The sequence below is a fragment of the Columba livia genome, chromosome 5 (genome assembly GCF_036013475.1).
Source record: "Columba livia isolate bColLiv1 breed racing homer chromosome 5, bColLiv1.pat.W.v2, whole genome shotgun sequence".
NCBI lineage: Eukaryota > Metazoa > Chordata > Aves > Columbiformes > Columbidae > Columba > Columba livia.
In genome coordinates, this window is record NC_088606.1 from 7,673,285 (window position 1) to 7,688,637 (window position 15,353).

At 45.7% G+C, this 15,353-nt stretch overlaps 1 protein-coding gene across 1 annotated transcript; it reads right to left on the reverse strand.

Annotated features, from left to right (window-relative positions):
• Positions 1–3,377: 3,377 nt before the first annotated feature.
• Positions 3,378–9,845, reverse strand: GPHB5 (glycoprotein hormone subunit beta 5). Its single transcript, XM_065063251.1, has 3 exons — positions 9,542–9,845; positions 7,325–7,532; positions 3,378–5,447 (listed from the first exon to the last, which is right to left on the reverse strand). The coding sequence occupies exons 2-3, from the start codon at positions 7,529–7,531 to the stop codon at positions 5,259–5,261; spliced, it is 396 nt and encodes a 131-aa protein (XP_064919323.1). The 5' UTR covers position 7,532; positions 9,542–9,845; the 3' UTR covers positions 3,378–5,258.
• Between the last annotated feature and the right edge of the window lie 5,508 nt (positions 9,846–15,353).

Below are 15,353 nucleotides of genomic sequence, written 5' to 3' on the forward strand. Positions count from 1 at the left end.
ACAGATTGGACTCCAGTAAATTTCACCAGAGAAAGGCTCTTTTCATGTTCCCACAGCTTGTGAATCTCAGCAGGCTTAATCAGCCCCTGCCTGGGGCACTTGCTCGCAGAGCAATGATGAAAGGTGGCCAGGTCTCTTCCCAATAAAAAGGCACTGCAGCCCAAATCCCTGGCTGCATCATAGAATAGCTTGGGTTGGAAGAGACCTTCAAAGCTCATCCAGTCCAACCCCTGCCATGGGCAGGGACACCTTCACCCAGATCAAGTAGCTCAGAGCCCCATCCAGCCTGGCCTGGGTTGTCTCCAGGGATGGGGCATCCACCATCTCTCTGGCCAACCTGGGCCAGTGTTTCACCACTCTCAGTGTCAAAAGTTTCTTCCTCATGTCCAGCCTGAATCTCTGCTCCTTTAGTTTAAAACTATTTCCCTTGTCCTGTTGTAACAGATACATCTCCAGAAGAGCCAGGACAATTCAAGAGGCAACAGCATGTGGCCTGGAATATATTTGATTTACCTGGCCATGGAGGAAGTGGGTATTAGTCACCAGACTTTGTCTGGGAAGAAGCAGCATGGAGGACTCACACATCCGGGGTTAACAAGAAGATGCTGAATGCATCCTCCAGAGCAGAAACTTCCTACACTGCTGCCTGCTAAAGCTGGGTGGATATAGCCAAGGAAGAACACCTTTATACAGCCATGGTGCTTTTACTTTTCCTTGAGCATCCGCTGCTGGCTGCTGTCAGCAGCAGGATATTGGGCGAGACAGCCCTTTGCTCTGACCCAGGGCGGCGGTTCCGATGTTTTCATGTGAGTACAATGAGAGCAGGAGGGAGCTGCCTGTCCCATCCCCAAACAGAAATCCAGGCAGTGCAGGAAACACGCGTCCAGGGAGGCTTCCTGCCCTCCTCTCACTCAAACTCAGGTTTGAAGTCAGGGTAAAGTATACTGATTTCTGATGAGCTCCGTCTGGCTGGGCACATCACCTACAGCATGGGAATGAGGAGACATGAACTTCAAGACACAGTGGACTTCTGGAACCATCCTATACCAGGAAAGCATTGTCAAAAATCAAAGCACTATGCGACTGTGACTATTGCAGTTCAGGTTAAAAGAGCAACAACAAACCTGAGAAAGCAAGTGCTGCACAGGATGCAGATACAAGCCATTGGAAGGGGCCTTACAGCCTATAAACTGCAAAACACACCAGGGAGAAAAAAGACCAGCTGTATCATCGTCATTCCCAGTGGCCAGAAGGGAAACTGAGGCACAAATAAATCCACTCATTTGCCTCTCCTCACCTGGCATGTTTATGGCAGAGCCAAGTACAGTCCCCAGTTCTCCATATCTGCACATTCTCCTTCCTGAGCAGGCAGGTGCAGCTGTCTCCAGTATTCCAGAAAGCCTTTTACTGCAGCAGGTGTTTCCAGCTACAGAGCTGAGGCTGCAGAGCTGTGAATGATTCAGCTCTGAGGCTTTGTGAAGGAGCTTCTCTCTTGCTCCTTGCTTTGCAAGTACAGTTCTCCCAGGGAATTTGACACAGTCTCCCACAGCATCCTCACAGGGAGTGTGGTCTGGACAATCAGGTAGTGAGGTGGACTGGGAACTGGCTGAAGGAAAGAAGCCAGAGAGTTGTGGTCAATGGGGCAGAGTCCAGTTGGAGGCCTGTATCTAGTGGAGTGCTTCAAGGGTCAGTACTGTGACCAGTATTATTCAATATATTCAACAATTACTTAGATGAGGGAATAGAGTGCACTGTCAATAAGTTTGCTGATGACACGAAGCTGGGAGGAGTGGCTGACACATCAGAAAGCTGTGCTGCCATCCAGAGACCTGGACAGGCTGGAGAGTTGGGTGGGGAAAAATTTAAGTAAATATAACAAGGGCAAGTGTAGAGTCTTCTACCTGGGTAAGAACAACTCCAGGTTCCAGTATAAGTTGGGGAACAGCCTGTTGGAGAGCAGTGTAGGGGAAAGGGACCTGGGGGTCCTGGTGGACAGCAGGATGACCATGAGCCAGCACTGGGCCCTTGTGGCCAGGAAGGCCAATGGCACCTGGGGTGTATTAGAAGGGGGGTGGTTAGTAGGTCAGAGAGGTTCTCCTGCCCCTCTACTCTGCCCTGGTGAGACCACACCTGGAATATTGTGTCCAGTTCTGGGCCTTCCTGTGTAACCTCATCTGGGTGTTCCTGCTCCGGCAGGGGGATTGGACTGGATGAGCTTTCGAGGTCCCTTCCAATCCCTGACATTCTGTGATTATTCATGTAGAGCAAAAAATTATTTCCCTTGGTTTTAGGTAGAGAAAGTCATGCCAGGTTAAATATGCAGTGGCAAATGACACTTTTAAGAGGCCCACACTGCAGTCTGGTCCTGATGGCCAGTGTCCAGGTGAAGGGGGTAACCAATGTGCTACAAAATAAGCAGTACGGGTTTTCATAGGAGAGATAACACGTCAGATGTGACAGCCTCCATGGGAAATACTCCTTGCAAACTTCTACACTGAAGACCAAAGGGCTGTTTAAGTGCTTTGCATCGGTGAGAAAGTGAGATTTAAATCTGGGGCTTTAAGGAGCATTAAAGTGCCCTCAAGGAGATGAAGATGGCCTGGGAAGGGGCTTCTCATGCTCTGAAATAAGTGGGATATTTAGACTGCCTGCAGATTCCGAGCAGGACATAACATCCCAGTTGCAGTATAAAGGATGTGAAAGTCAAAAGACCTGGTCACAAGTATCAAAATTAGTGCAAATTCAACAGAATAAAGACATAGTAGTGTAAAAATACCTGGAAAACAAGCCCCAGATTTGCAATTAGCAGCAGCAGGAATGAAGTTGACTCCTTGAAACTCACTGTGGTGCCTGCTTGTGGGAGCTGAACAGAGCTGGATGAAGAGGGATGTGTGCCCATTTGGGCAGTGTGCACTGGTCTTGGCTGTACTTTTGTCACCCACAGCATCTCCATTCACTTTTGGTCTCCTTCTTAAAAGACCGCCTAGAAGTGTTAGCTTGCTTTCAGTCAATACATCCTTCCCACTTCCTTTTCCACCTCCCACTCTGGCTGTGACTGCATCAGTCAAAACCCACCTTCACACCCCGCGGGGTTTCCATCTGAACCCTTGCTGAGGTTTCTACTGTCTCACCGTATCTGGGTACAGCCTGTGTTTCCTGTTGGCTGCAAAGGAAGGAAGTTTGCCACTTTCTAACCCTACCTCTCATCCCGCGACGACAGCACAGCCAGACTCCGTGAGAGAAATCCAGGGAAGGAAATGACCTCACCTCAGCATTGACGAGATGTTTTGCAGGTGTTCACAGCTCAGGCAAAGAGTTTGTAGGAGCTTATACATATTCTACACATCTACACATAAATAGGGGGACACATGCTTTCACACTACAATTCTGGGGTTTATTAAGGATACAATATAATTTGCAGGTTTCCCATAATAGTTGTGAGGCCAGTTAGGACAATAACAAGATCAGAGAGACTGTGAGATGCTATTTGAAAAGAACAAGGACTTTTTTTAATGGCACTTAAACTTCCCATCAGCAGAAAGCTGCTCCTGCTGCTGTTTGACACAGCAGTCTCCATTCGGAAATACAGAAGACAGAGTGATAAAATCAACTCTTCCCTACTTAGCCACAGTGCAGCTTTTACAGTTCCACAGACAAAAAGAAATGACAGCAACTAATAAATTACAGGTTAAATTAAATCTGTCTCAGTGAGGACAGGACAGCTGGGCAAGTTTCAAGCATGCATCCCTAGAAATGAAGGTGTCTGCATCCAGAAGACAAGACACTTAACTGATGGGAAGGCAGGTGCAGATATTACTCTCAGCAGCAATTCTCTCCTAGTGGGTATCTGAGAAGGTGTCTTTGTTTTGTAAGCTCCTGTGAGCCTCTCCCACTTAGAAAATCTTCCTGCTTTCACATAATTTCCCATTTCATCCAGGGGAGAAATGAGGGGTGAACACGGATCTCTCCCCCTCCAGGTGGTGACCAGAGGACAAAGGCACTTATGTGGCTGTGGTCACCAGGGAGCTGTTGCAGCAGCTCCCAGGTGTCCCCCAGTTTGTAAGTAGTGGGTCTGAAAAGGTGTAAACCATGATTTCGCATGTCACTTCTCTTTCTTGTTCTGAGTTTGTCTCGCCCACATTGGCCATGTTGCTGGCCACTCCGCCGCTTTCCAGCGAGCACGTCTGGCTGCCCCCCAGCACTGTGAGCATCCTTGGAGGGGCAGGTCTCTGTGGGAGCTGAACAATGCAGGGAAGTGCGGGAACACCCTTCATAGCCCCCTCTTTCCCACCGCCTCAGCCAGGGACTTGCTGAAACCAAACCACGATCGTCGTGTTTTGGCTTGGTCCCTCTAACTCTGGAAATTGTCAGGAGAGACTCCTTGGGCTCTGCAGAGTCTCGCTGATCTTACGTGAAGTCTGTTCCCCTTCTACTCCTGGATAAAAGCAGATGGGAAGACACGCACTTTTGTTTTTTCAGTTTTAATATCTTTCTCTCTTTTTTTCAATGAATTGTCTGTTGTGAGGCTTTTTCTTTTCTCCAACAGAATAGCTCCAATTAAGCAAATCACTGAAATACGTCCTTAACTGTAGAAGTGCAACTGATATTAAGCAAAACAATCATGAGCTTAAGTACTTCACTGACTCAGGGCTGAGTATGCATTCACCCCAATTTCAAGGTAGCATTTTGGATACCTATTTCCATTTTATTGGCCTTAAGGCCTTTTCTTTGGCTGTTATTCCTGAGAGACGTCAGAGTAAGAAGAACTAATGGTGGTGACAAGGTGGCAGAAATGTTGGCAATTGCATTTACACTACTGGGAAGGCTCTTAAACCCGACATGAATAATAAAGAGGCTGTGACATGGGCTGAAACACCTCTGTGGCCTCTTTCTACCCCTCAGTGACTCTTTGGTCCCTTTGTGCTTTATGCATGAAGAAAGGTCACACAGTGTGAAAAGCCTGTATGGAAGGGAAACTGCATTGCTATATATATATGTGTATATATATGTATATATTTTTTTTCCACAGAATTTGCAATTGTAAGGCTGTGTACTACATTTCTACAGCAATAATGCCTTGAGCAAGTATGGGGAGGGGGAATTAAGATTTGTCTGCCTAGAAAAATCAATTCTTGGGAGCCTTACAAAGTGAGATCAAACTCTGGACTGACTTGCACCCTCTATAATGTTGGAGGTACCAGGGGTGTGAAGCCAGGGAAGAATTTGGCCCCTCCTTGCCTGACCTGGGAAATGAGAGCTCAGGCAGTCTCGCATTGGGTCGTGGCCGTGGAGCAGATGTCACAGTCGCAGCGGATGGCCACTGGGTAGGTGTAGAAGGGATCCACATCGGGGGCACACTTGGGGAGCTTCACCGTCATCATCTTAGTCTCGTTGTAGGTGCAAACACGGTGGTAAGTCTCGATGTAAGGTGGTTTCAGCACTGGTCTCTGTGGGGAGAAATTCTGGCCTCAGGCAAGAAGCAAGAGAAATATCTGGAGTCCCAATTTCGTCAAGGGGACTTTTAGTGTAAATAGAAGAGCCAGTGGATCAGGTGGAAGGGGCCATGGAAATAATTTTTAGGTTGCATCCTTCAACACCTGCCTCTTGGAATCCTGCCATGGAGGGGAGTGGGTGTACGTGCGTCTTTCTGTTTGTTTAAAGCATAAAGATCCAATTAAAGCTGCTTGAAGGAAGTCAAAAGCCTATCCAAAAAAGCTGATTTTCATCAGTATGCTAGTGTTTCGACAGATGCATGTTTGCCAAAAGCAGCTGCTTTCATCCAAAAGCATTGACTTTCCATTAAAGAAAATGCATTCTGCTGGAAGCCCTTCCATGCGCACAAGCTGCCTAAGAGCACAGATGCCTCCAGGTGCCAAATGGCTGTTTTTTTCCCAGACAGACCAGTCTTCCCAGTCAGGCTGCATGTCCCTCCAAGCCCAATGGATGTACACGCCACAGCAGCCAGCACAGAAGTCTGCAATTCCTCATGAGAAAAACAGCTTGGCCAGAGACCCCAGCCACCAGAAAGAGATGGGAGCCTGAAGGCCCTGAATCCCACACCCCCACATGGCATTAGGGTGGCATTGCTTTTGCTGAAAAAGGGAGTTTTTACTCAACAAGAGTGCCTTTTTTTCCAAAGACTCCAAGAAGGGGCAGCACAAACAGGAATGGGAACACACCATCATGCCCTCCCTTGCACAGATAGGAAATAGCATAAGGTAACACAGCCAGGAGACATTTTAATTTTTTTCTTTCTTTCCCTCTGTGCTGTATAAAGAGCCATGCCCAAGTATCAAGAATGATGACATGGAAAAGAATAGATGCAATGTTTCAGCAAGAAGATATCCAGACAGCCTTCCTCTTACCAACACCCCCAACTAAGTACATTGTGGTGCTTTCTAGAAGCTATTGATCCTACAACCAGACGCATTCAGCTTAACTACATCCCAGTGGTACTGCAGTATAGTGAGAGAGGCTGCAAGGTCAGTGCTGCCAGAGGAACTTTGGGGTGAGAGGAAGAGGGCAACAAGAGGTTCCTTGAAGGAACCTTATTCCACCAGGAACATCTGGCAAACGGTGGCCTTTCTCCTCATCCCACCACAAAGTGAAAGAGGGTGGTCGGAGCTGGGAAACAGACCCTGGCTCCTCCGCTGCTCCCTTATACAGAGCCCTTGTCTTCGTGTGCGTAAAATACCTCTGGAGTCACTCGCAGCTTCCCTGAATAAATTACACTGGGACTGGTCCCTTGAGCCTTCTAGTGGCAGAAAGATGACAGTCAGAAGCTTGTTCTCTGAAGTGTGTGTAGACACACATGTGCTCTTTCTTCCTCCCCCTATATTCCCCCAAAACATAACTACTTCACATTTATACAGGGCTGTGGCTTAAAACAGGATCAAATTAGAAACAGACATTTTCTTTGGGATTTGCTTTGTGGAAGAAAATATTACCCATCAGTTGGGTGCTCCATCCTAATCTCAAAAGAATTTTTCCATTAAATAATAAAGACTTCCTCTCCTTAAGTGGTTAAGCTCTAAGAGGCTTTTAAATTGCATAATAAGAGTATTAAATAAGTGCTTCATTAATATAATCACAAAATGTGCATGCCCCTTCAAGGCAGAGGAAAGAGGGAGGGAGCAACTTATAGCAAAGTGACGGTGTTAGTGAGGAGGTCATGGAACGGGACACAGACCTTGCCTGTTTTGTAGATAGCTGCAAGCTATTTAGCATTTCTTTGGGTTTATTTGAGGGCTTTTCTTGGAGGAAGGAAGCGTCACCCAGGGATGTCAGTGCCAGCCAGCCACCCGCAGCCCCAGGCCAGCCTCACCTCCCAGGTCTCGCAGCGTCCCCAGCACGCGTCCGTCGTGACCCGCAGCGCCCTGCAGCCGCGTTTCCTGGCCAGGAAGGTGAACTCACGCACAGCACAGCCAATGAAGGTCCGTAGGTCAATGGCGGAGGTCTTGGGCGCACCATCGCAGCTGGCCAGCAGCAGCAGCAGCAGGAGAGGCCCCAGGATCACACAGTGGAGCTTCATGCTGAGACAGAAGGGAGACAAGCAGAGGGCTGGGAGAGCCAGCACAGTCCAGGAGGCAATAAGTCCAAGTGCACAGTGACAGCTCGAGTTGGGACAGCCCTTCCTCCCCACAGACACACTGGGCCCCATCCTTATTGACAACCAATGGTAGGAAAAGGGGTAATGGGTTCAAACTGGAACACAAGAGGTTCCACTTAAATTTGACAAGAAACTTCTTCTCAGTGGGGGTAACAGAGCCTGGACCAGGCTGCCCAGGGGGGTTGTGGAGTCTCCTTCTCTGCAGACATTCAAACCTGCCTGGACATGTTCCTGTGTAACCTCATCTAAGTGTTCATGCTCCAGCAAGACTGGATTGGACTGGATGATCTTTTGAGGTCCCTTCCAATCCCTAACATCCTGTGATTCTGTGATTCATTCAGCCAGAGAGAAGATGGGCAGATATACGAGTGAGGGGTCATCTGCTTGCAGCAGGGTAAAGTGAAAAGGTCTAACAGAAAGCAGCAGCATGAAGACTTTCCTTGCAGAGAAGTGGGGTTACCTGGAAAATAAAAAGTCACTCACCAGTGCCTCAGATGCCCTGAAATCTCTATATTGCGAGTTCACTTTGCAGTGAATGCCCTCCTATGCCTCTGGCTGGGTTGCTCTGAGCTTGCACCATGCCGGCAGTTGGGTAGGCGTTTGGCTGCTCTCTCAGTGCACACACGCATTGTTGGCTGAAGTCCCTGACAGTACTGGCCCTGGCAGGGTCAGTCTGGAAGGGCTTTGTCTGTCTGCCTGCCAGGTACAACTGTGGGAGGTGGTGGGTTCTCTACTTTGCTGCATGGGGAGAAAGCACAGCTGCAGCTCTGTGCATTAAGCAGGGCTAGATCTGCCAGTAACACCAGCATTTTGTTGAGAGCACTTAATCCTGGTTTTCTCCCACTTACCTTTTAAGAGCCAAGTGTCCCTGAATTTTTGCTATGATCTTTGGAAAGAGATCAGCATCTCCCAAAACTGTTACTGGAACTACCATTACCAGCACCCTGAGCAGCCAGAGAAATCCACTTAAATTTGACAAGAAACTTCTTCACAGTGAGGGTGACAGAACACTGGAACAGGCTGCCCAGGGAGGTTGTGGAGCCTCTTTCTCTGGAGATATTCAAAACCCGCCTGGACATCCTCCGGTGTAACCTCATTTGGGTGTCCTGCTCCAGCAGGGGGATTGGACTGGATGATCTTTTGAGGTCCCTTCCAATCCCTGACATTCTGTGATTCTGTGAAGGCTGCTAAGCTGGTGAATGAAGTTGGTTAGACAAGGGGGTCATGGCCAAGGTGACCATAGGAAGCTTGAACTCCTCACACCTTCGAAGCAGCCCGGTATCAGCCAAGTCCCTCTGATAACTTGCTGCTTTTCTGTTTCACTGAAGAAAGTAATCAGCCTCTCTGGAAAACTTTCTCTGTCAAAAAAAGAGCTTGGAAAGTAGCTCTCAGCCACAAGATCCATTTTATACCTTACATGCTTGCATTGCATTTAAAAATGTTCACTTAGAAACCTCAGACTTGATATTTAACTTTTGAGAAAGTCAGCTACTGCATGGTGCACAGACTTGTGTGCACTGGGCCGTGTCCTCTGCTGGATAGACTGAAGTTAAATTAACCTGGCCTGCCCTATGCCTGACTGATGGTTAACTCTTTAGGCTCCTGTTAAACCAAATGCTATAAATTTGATAAAACAGAATTTTAGATCAGCACATGAAGTTTGCCATAGTGAACACTTCATATATGTTGCCATGCATACACTACAGTCTTATATGTGATTAAATGAATGCATGTGTATATATATGCTTCAACAGAGGAAAAAAAATACATATATGTATATATAACTCCTTATATTTAAAAGCAGACATTTGAGAGAAAAAGAGACAAACCTCAGAACAAAATGAACATTTATTCTCTGCCACTTTAGCAAAACCTGATGCTTTATTCATGAGCCAGAGCCACGACACAGAGCAAACACAGAAGCAAACTCACCTATCTTGTTGGAGTCAGATCTCTTTTCGCAGTTTTAACTTGCAGATGGTGTTTCAGAAGTCAGAATGAGCAGCAGGAGACCTGCACAGCAATCTTTGTCAGCTTTGTGCTCAGCAGATCTCCCTGGAAGCTGCTACCGTGTTGCTTAATTGCTCAAATTTATAGAAAGGGTCTTGTCAATCAATGCAAGACAGAGACAGATCCTTACTTGAACTACTTGAGGCATCAAAGTCATTGACTGTAAAGCAACCCTCTCCTTTCCAACAGCAATTAGCTTGAAGTGTGTTGTTTCATAAGATCAGCCCTGAAACAAAACGAATATCTTGGTGAGTGAAATAATGAGTGTACACTGGGGCAAAATGGATCTTCTTTTCCATAGCGGAATTTCAACACCTTTGTGAGGAGGTTGGAGGTTGGGTCTGAAATCATCATTATTCCCTTAATTAACAAGCCCTGAGTAAACACCCTGAAGGGAGACTTTTCAAATATTTGTGTGAACAAAACCCTGAATTTTTGTCAACAGCATAAAACCTTTTATTACTTGATTGCTCTATACAAGCAAGGGCAAGGGATGGCAGGAGGAGGAGGTGTGAGTTTGCAAGAAAAGCAAGTGTTCTCTTGACAAGCCAGGCAGCTGTCACACAGGTAAGCACCACTGTGCAAAGGAAATTTGGAAATCGTGTCCTTTGCCTTCGCCACACAAACACAAGTTTCAGCTCTTGATAGGACAGAGAGAAACCAAGGAACCTCGGTGGAAAACTTGCTGGTCATTGAGTTCATAAAATATGAGCAGGTGAGAGAAGTGAAGCCATAAGCTCAAGCAGTAACCTGGTATTTCGTTAATTTGCCTTACAAGTATCACATGTATACTTCTGGTGGGTTTTATTCAGCCTTTCCGCTACAGAAAGCAGTAAATAGTCATCGGGGAAATGTGGTATTGCAGCATTCAGGACAAAATGAGGTATTTTACATAGGTGCTCACCTTTTTTCAGGGTGAATAACCTACGTCTCAGGGTCCTTGTTTCACTTCCAATGTCGATTGCACACACCTGATGCAGCAGCAGGACTCATATTGATTCCAACACCTCCTGGGGGCCCGCAGAGCACTCACTGCACTTGTTTTTTAGCTTGGAGCAGCCACTGCTCCATGTTTTTCTTGCTAACTCGTGGCCCTGCTGTTTCCCTGGTCAGAAAATCACTCTAGTCACATGCGCGCGAGCTGGGATGCAAAAGGCTGGTTATTCATCCTCAAGATTTGCCTTTTCTGTCTAAATTAGGAAACGGCGATTGGAAGAAGTGAAAGAGGGAAGCAATTGTTTCGTCCACCAGTTGAGCAAGACTTGCACTGACACCTCGGAACATTTTGCATAACCAAGAGCCACTGTCTATTTAGAGATGACACAGGGCAGCAGAGCTTTACCTGAGTTTAGAAGTGCTGGTGTCTGCACCAATACAACCAAATCAAGCCATCATCCTAACTTTTCTCATCCTTTCACCTTTTTCCTCCCCAGGGTTACTCCTCTTAACCACACACTTCTAATGTCCCTGCCAGGACTCAGGCTTTATCAGCCGTACAAGGACTCTGCCCTGGAGCCTGTGGTGAGGGCTCTAAGCCCTGCACACCGAGCTGGGGAGGCACCCAATTGCCTTCCCAAACACCTCCCAAAACACAGAAAAGCATCAGGCATTAAGTGTTATTACCCTCGTGATGTAAGAAACAACTGTTTCAAAAAAATTGATAAACGTACCAGAAAACCAAGCCAAAACAAAACCCACCCTCCCCCTAAAAGAGAGGGGAAGGGAAAAACAGAGGAAGGAACAGATTTTTTTACCAAAAATCTGAAAATTGTCCTGAAGTTGGGTGGGAGAGGATGTTTAAGATCATTCCCAGTATTCTTGCTCATTATTACTCACAGTCTGGCTAGCAGCAGAGGACTCCAGCTTAAGTGAAGACTTATTGGGTGGGATGTTGGAGGAGGAATGCTGAATGAAGATATTGTAATAGTCTCCAGAGACCTGATCACCAGACATGCCCTGCACATCTTTTTCTTCCATTGTAGCCCATGGGAAAAGCAGGAGATGCAAATCCAAATCAGGTCACAGGGTGGTCAAGAAGAACAGCCAAAGTCTTGCCAATGATCTAAAAGTATCAGCAAATTTCCTTGAAATACACCCAAATCTTATACTGTAATGTTCACTGACCAAAAGCTAGAAAAGAAACCTTTAAAGGCTTTTAAATAAATGTATAGTTTAAAACTTCCTGACATGCAGAGAAAGCAGGTAAAAGTGAAAATATTGGTCGTAAGTTCCCCTTATTTGATTGTGGAAATGTGCCAGCAACCATCAGCCCATGATTAGAGACAGGTACAGGAAATAGATGCCAGATGGCAGAAGAACCAGCTTCAACAGATCCCTTTTATTCTATGGATTAGAAAAACAGGTGCTGGACTTGCAGTTTGTATAATTCAGTTTGGAGTCACTGACTTCAGCTAACTGAGATTCTGTTCTCTTGTCTCCATTTGTACTGAATAACCTCATAAAGTAAAACGAAAGACAAATTGCAGACTCCGATTTATTTTCTCTTTTGAAAATCCTGTCTATTCATGGGACAGACACCAATTGCTGGAGGATTTGCCTCATGTCTCCTGAATAGCATGAGACTTGGCTTTTTCCCAGGCAGATTTTAGTGGGCTTACTGTTTTGTGGGTGTTTCTTAATTTAAGTTAATTAATAAATATACCTCTTACATGTACACTTGGCCTTCAGTGTGCATCAGAAGTTTAAAATATGCAGTTTTTTTCTTGGATCTTTTAAATTTATTTGAAACTAACAGTGACATACAGATGAAATTTCTTAATGTATCCACCATTTACCTGCCTGCTCCCTTTTTGAGACGCACAGAAGGACAGAGAAACAGATTGACCAGGGGAGCACATCTCATGAGGATTGTGTATCCACTCATCCATTCAGGCTGGTGTGGCTTTTCTTCTGAATCCTGGACAGGCAGAACATTGAGTGTGATGTTCAGGGTGACAAGGTTATATGCATAGATAACTTACTGCCTTGTCTGCTCCTCAAGTGAATCTCACAGGCTTCGCCCTAGAGCTGCTGCAGCCCTCCACCATGTGTAACACCAGTGGATATACAGTATTTGTGGGTTTAATCCAGCTGATTCCCAGCAAATACTGAGAGGCCTGTGGGTTTCTCAGCTAATCCTGAGAGCTCCCCTTGGGCTCTCAGTGACTCCGGTTGCTCTTGGCAGGACAGAACCATTCCCAGGTGCATTCCTGGGAGGCTTGGCCCAGAAGGGAGGATGCTTTGCTCCTGAGCTGGCCGCTTCCTGACCTGTCCTTGCCAGAGGACCCAACATACAGGCCGTGCACTGCAAGAGGTTTTCCGAAAAACAGCCTCTCTCGTTCAAAAGACCTCTGAGCTCTCAGCCTAAAAGATGGGGGACTCCATAGCTCCAGGAGACCTTGAAAATGCACAGGTTCTTCACTACCTTCTGGATGTGGCTTCATGCTGTCTTTTCCTGCTTCCTCTCCCATGCATTGAAAACAGAACAACATCAGGTGCTGCTCACTTCAACACCACATGGAACTGACAAATTAATATTACCCGAAGAGACTAAATAAGATGAACACTCAAATTTTCAGCCATGCAGGGAATTTTTAATTCCATCCTTGTCTTTCAATGATAAGCCTCTCAACTTCACACATGCCCTAATGTTTTTTTCCTAGTATTAACCATTTATGAGAACCATTTATGCTTCAATACATCTCAAGATATTCCACATACTATGAGCATTCCATCTGTATCCTGATTAATTCACAACCCAGAAAGAGGGAGAAACAAATGGGAAGAGGGAGGAGAAGGTGAGAGCTCATACACAGGCAAAGCAGTACTGAAAGTGATTGGGTTAGTGTTTTACGTAGCATTTGGAGCAGGTTAAAAAAATATTAGCACTATTTAAAAGTAAAAAATAAAATCAATTTTTTTTTAATTAAAAAAACTCAATCACCACACCTCTGTTTCCCAATGAAAAAGTACTGCTTTTCATATTAGGTTTAGATTGAAAACACAGAGTTTGTTTGATGTTTTTTTCAACCTAGCTTTACTGGTTTTGCCCCAGATATCTAGGTCTTTCTAGCACAAGGAGGAGTGAATAAAATGTTAAAAACCTTTTGATGTCAGCCCAGTCCACCTGCTTCTTGTGAACATCAGCAACATTACTGAGTTTGGAGAAGGAGCTGAAAAACAGTTTGTGGAGGTCTTACAAATACTCTTCTTGAGATGCCCTCCAAGTAAAGGAATGGAAGAGAACGTGGAGGGGAGAGGATCTCAGACAGCTGAGGTGACATAAGTGTGCAAGCAGAGGTTGGAGGAGGAAGGCTGTATAAGTAGACAAGGATGTATATTGAGGAATGGGGAGTTAATGCACTAGAATTTTGAATTAGATTGGTCATGAGAAAGCAGCTTACATGTGCTATCTAACAAGACAGACTGAGTGAAATAATAATAATAATGTTGAATAGTTGCACATAATAAGCCGTACAGTGAACCACATAGGCAGCCGGTAGTCCAAGAAGAAACTGGTGGCCATTCAGGCAAGCAAAGACAGTGGTTGGACAGGAGATATTTAATGAACTGCACACAAGAGAGGTCAGGAGGGTGGCTGTAGGTTCAAAAATAACAGCAAGGCACAAATGGCTGAGGACATGAGGCGGTATGGGTTTGCCAGCCAAGTTCAAAGGAGCAGGCATGCAAGAGAAGTTAGGATTCAGGTTAGAATGGAGTTAGTCGTAAAACTATCAGGTAGGAGATGAAGCTATGTGTGCTTGATTAATTTGATGAACTTGCTGAATAAATTAGCACCAGAGTCACTTTTCCCTATACAAGCTGACATTAGACTTTTCCTCTAAGTTGTTTACTATTTGCTGGTAGTTCTGAAAGATAATCTTTATGTCCTGAAAACAGTATTACAAACAAGTAACATCAAGATTCTTTAATCCATCCCCACAGCTGCCGCATTATTTTTTTGGAGTGTGATTTTCTGTCATTTGCTAAATTTCTAAAGAATGTGAAGAATCCATTTGGAAAGGGGCAAACAAAGTAGGTTTAACCTTGAAAGGCTGATCTGTAAATTAAAATCAAAGGAAGCAAGTAAAGCTCACAGAAACACTCTGACAGAAATACTGCAAACTGTAAGTACAGAAAGCACAATGCAGCAATTAGGAAATGTATTCTCAGGTGGTAATTAGATAAACGTGGACTTTCTCAGCTAACAATGGGACACCAGTCTTGGCTGAAGGTCTCGGGCTAACAAAGCCACTCCTCCTGCTTTACACTTTGTGCTCATTTTGCTTCCCGAGCTTAACACAACACAAACAGGCACCAGCTGAATGAATGCCGGGGTGAGATGAAGTCAGAAAAGAGGGTTTGTTGAGGCTGCTGTGGAAGCAAATCACACCACACTTAAGGAATCACCCCTCTTGAAGAAAAGATAATTACTGCTTGCTGATTTTGGGGGTACCTGTGTTACAAACCGCAGAATGGTCCAGGAACAGACCTGCAAAATATAACCCAGGGGATCCAAATTGCTGTGAAAAAGGACTGCGCTGACTGCAGCAACATCACAGCTGCTCCAGCTCAGACACTGCCTTACTGCGCTGCTGTTGCGTGAAAACTGTCAGACACTTTTCATCTCCTCCTCTTCCCTCCAGACCTGGACAATGAAGTCTAAGGGCGAGGCTTAGCAGTAAGAAAAAACATCAGTCCACAGTTTGCTTGATGCATGTCTAACATGGTGAGA

Coding starts and splice junctions, on each gene's coding strand:
- GPHB5 (XM_065063251.1), bottom strand. CDS start 7,531: ATGAAGCTCCACTGTGTGATCCTGGGGCCTCTCCTGCTGCTGCTGCTG. Junction 5,448..7,324: donor GACGCTGCGAGACCTGGGAG/GTGAGGCTGGCC, acceptor TTCTCCCCACAG/AGACCAGTGCTGAAACCACC.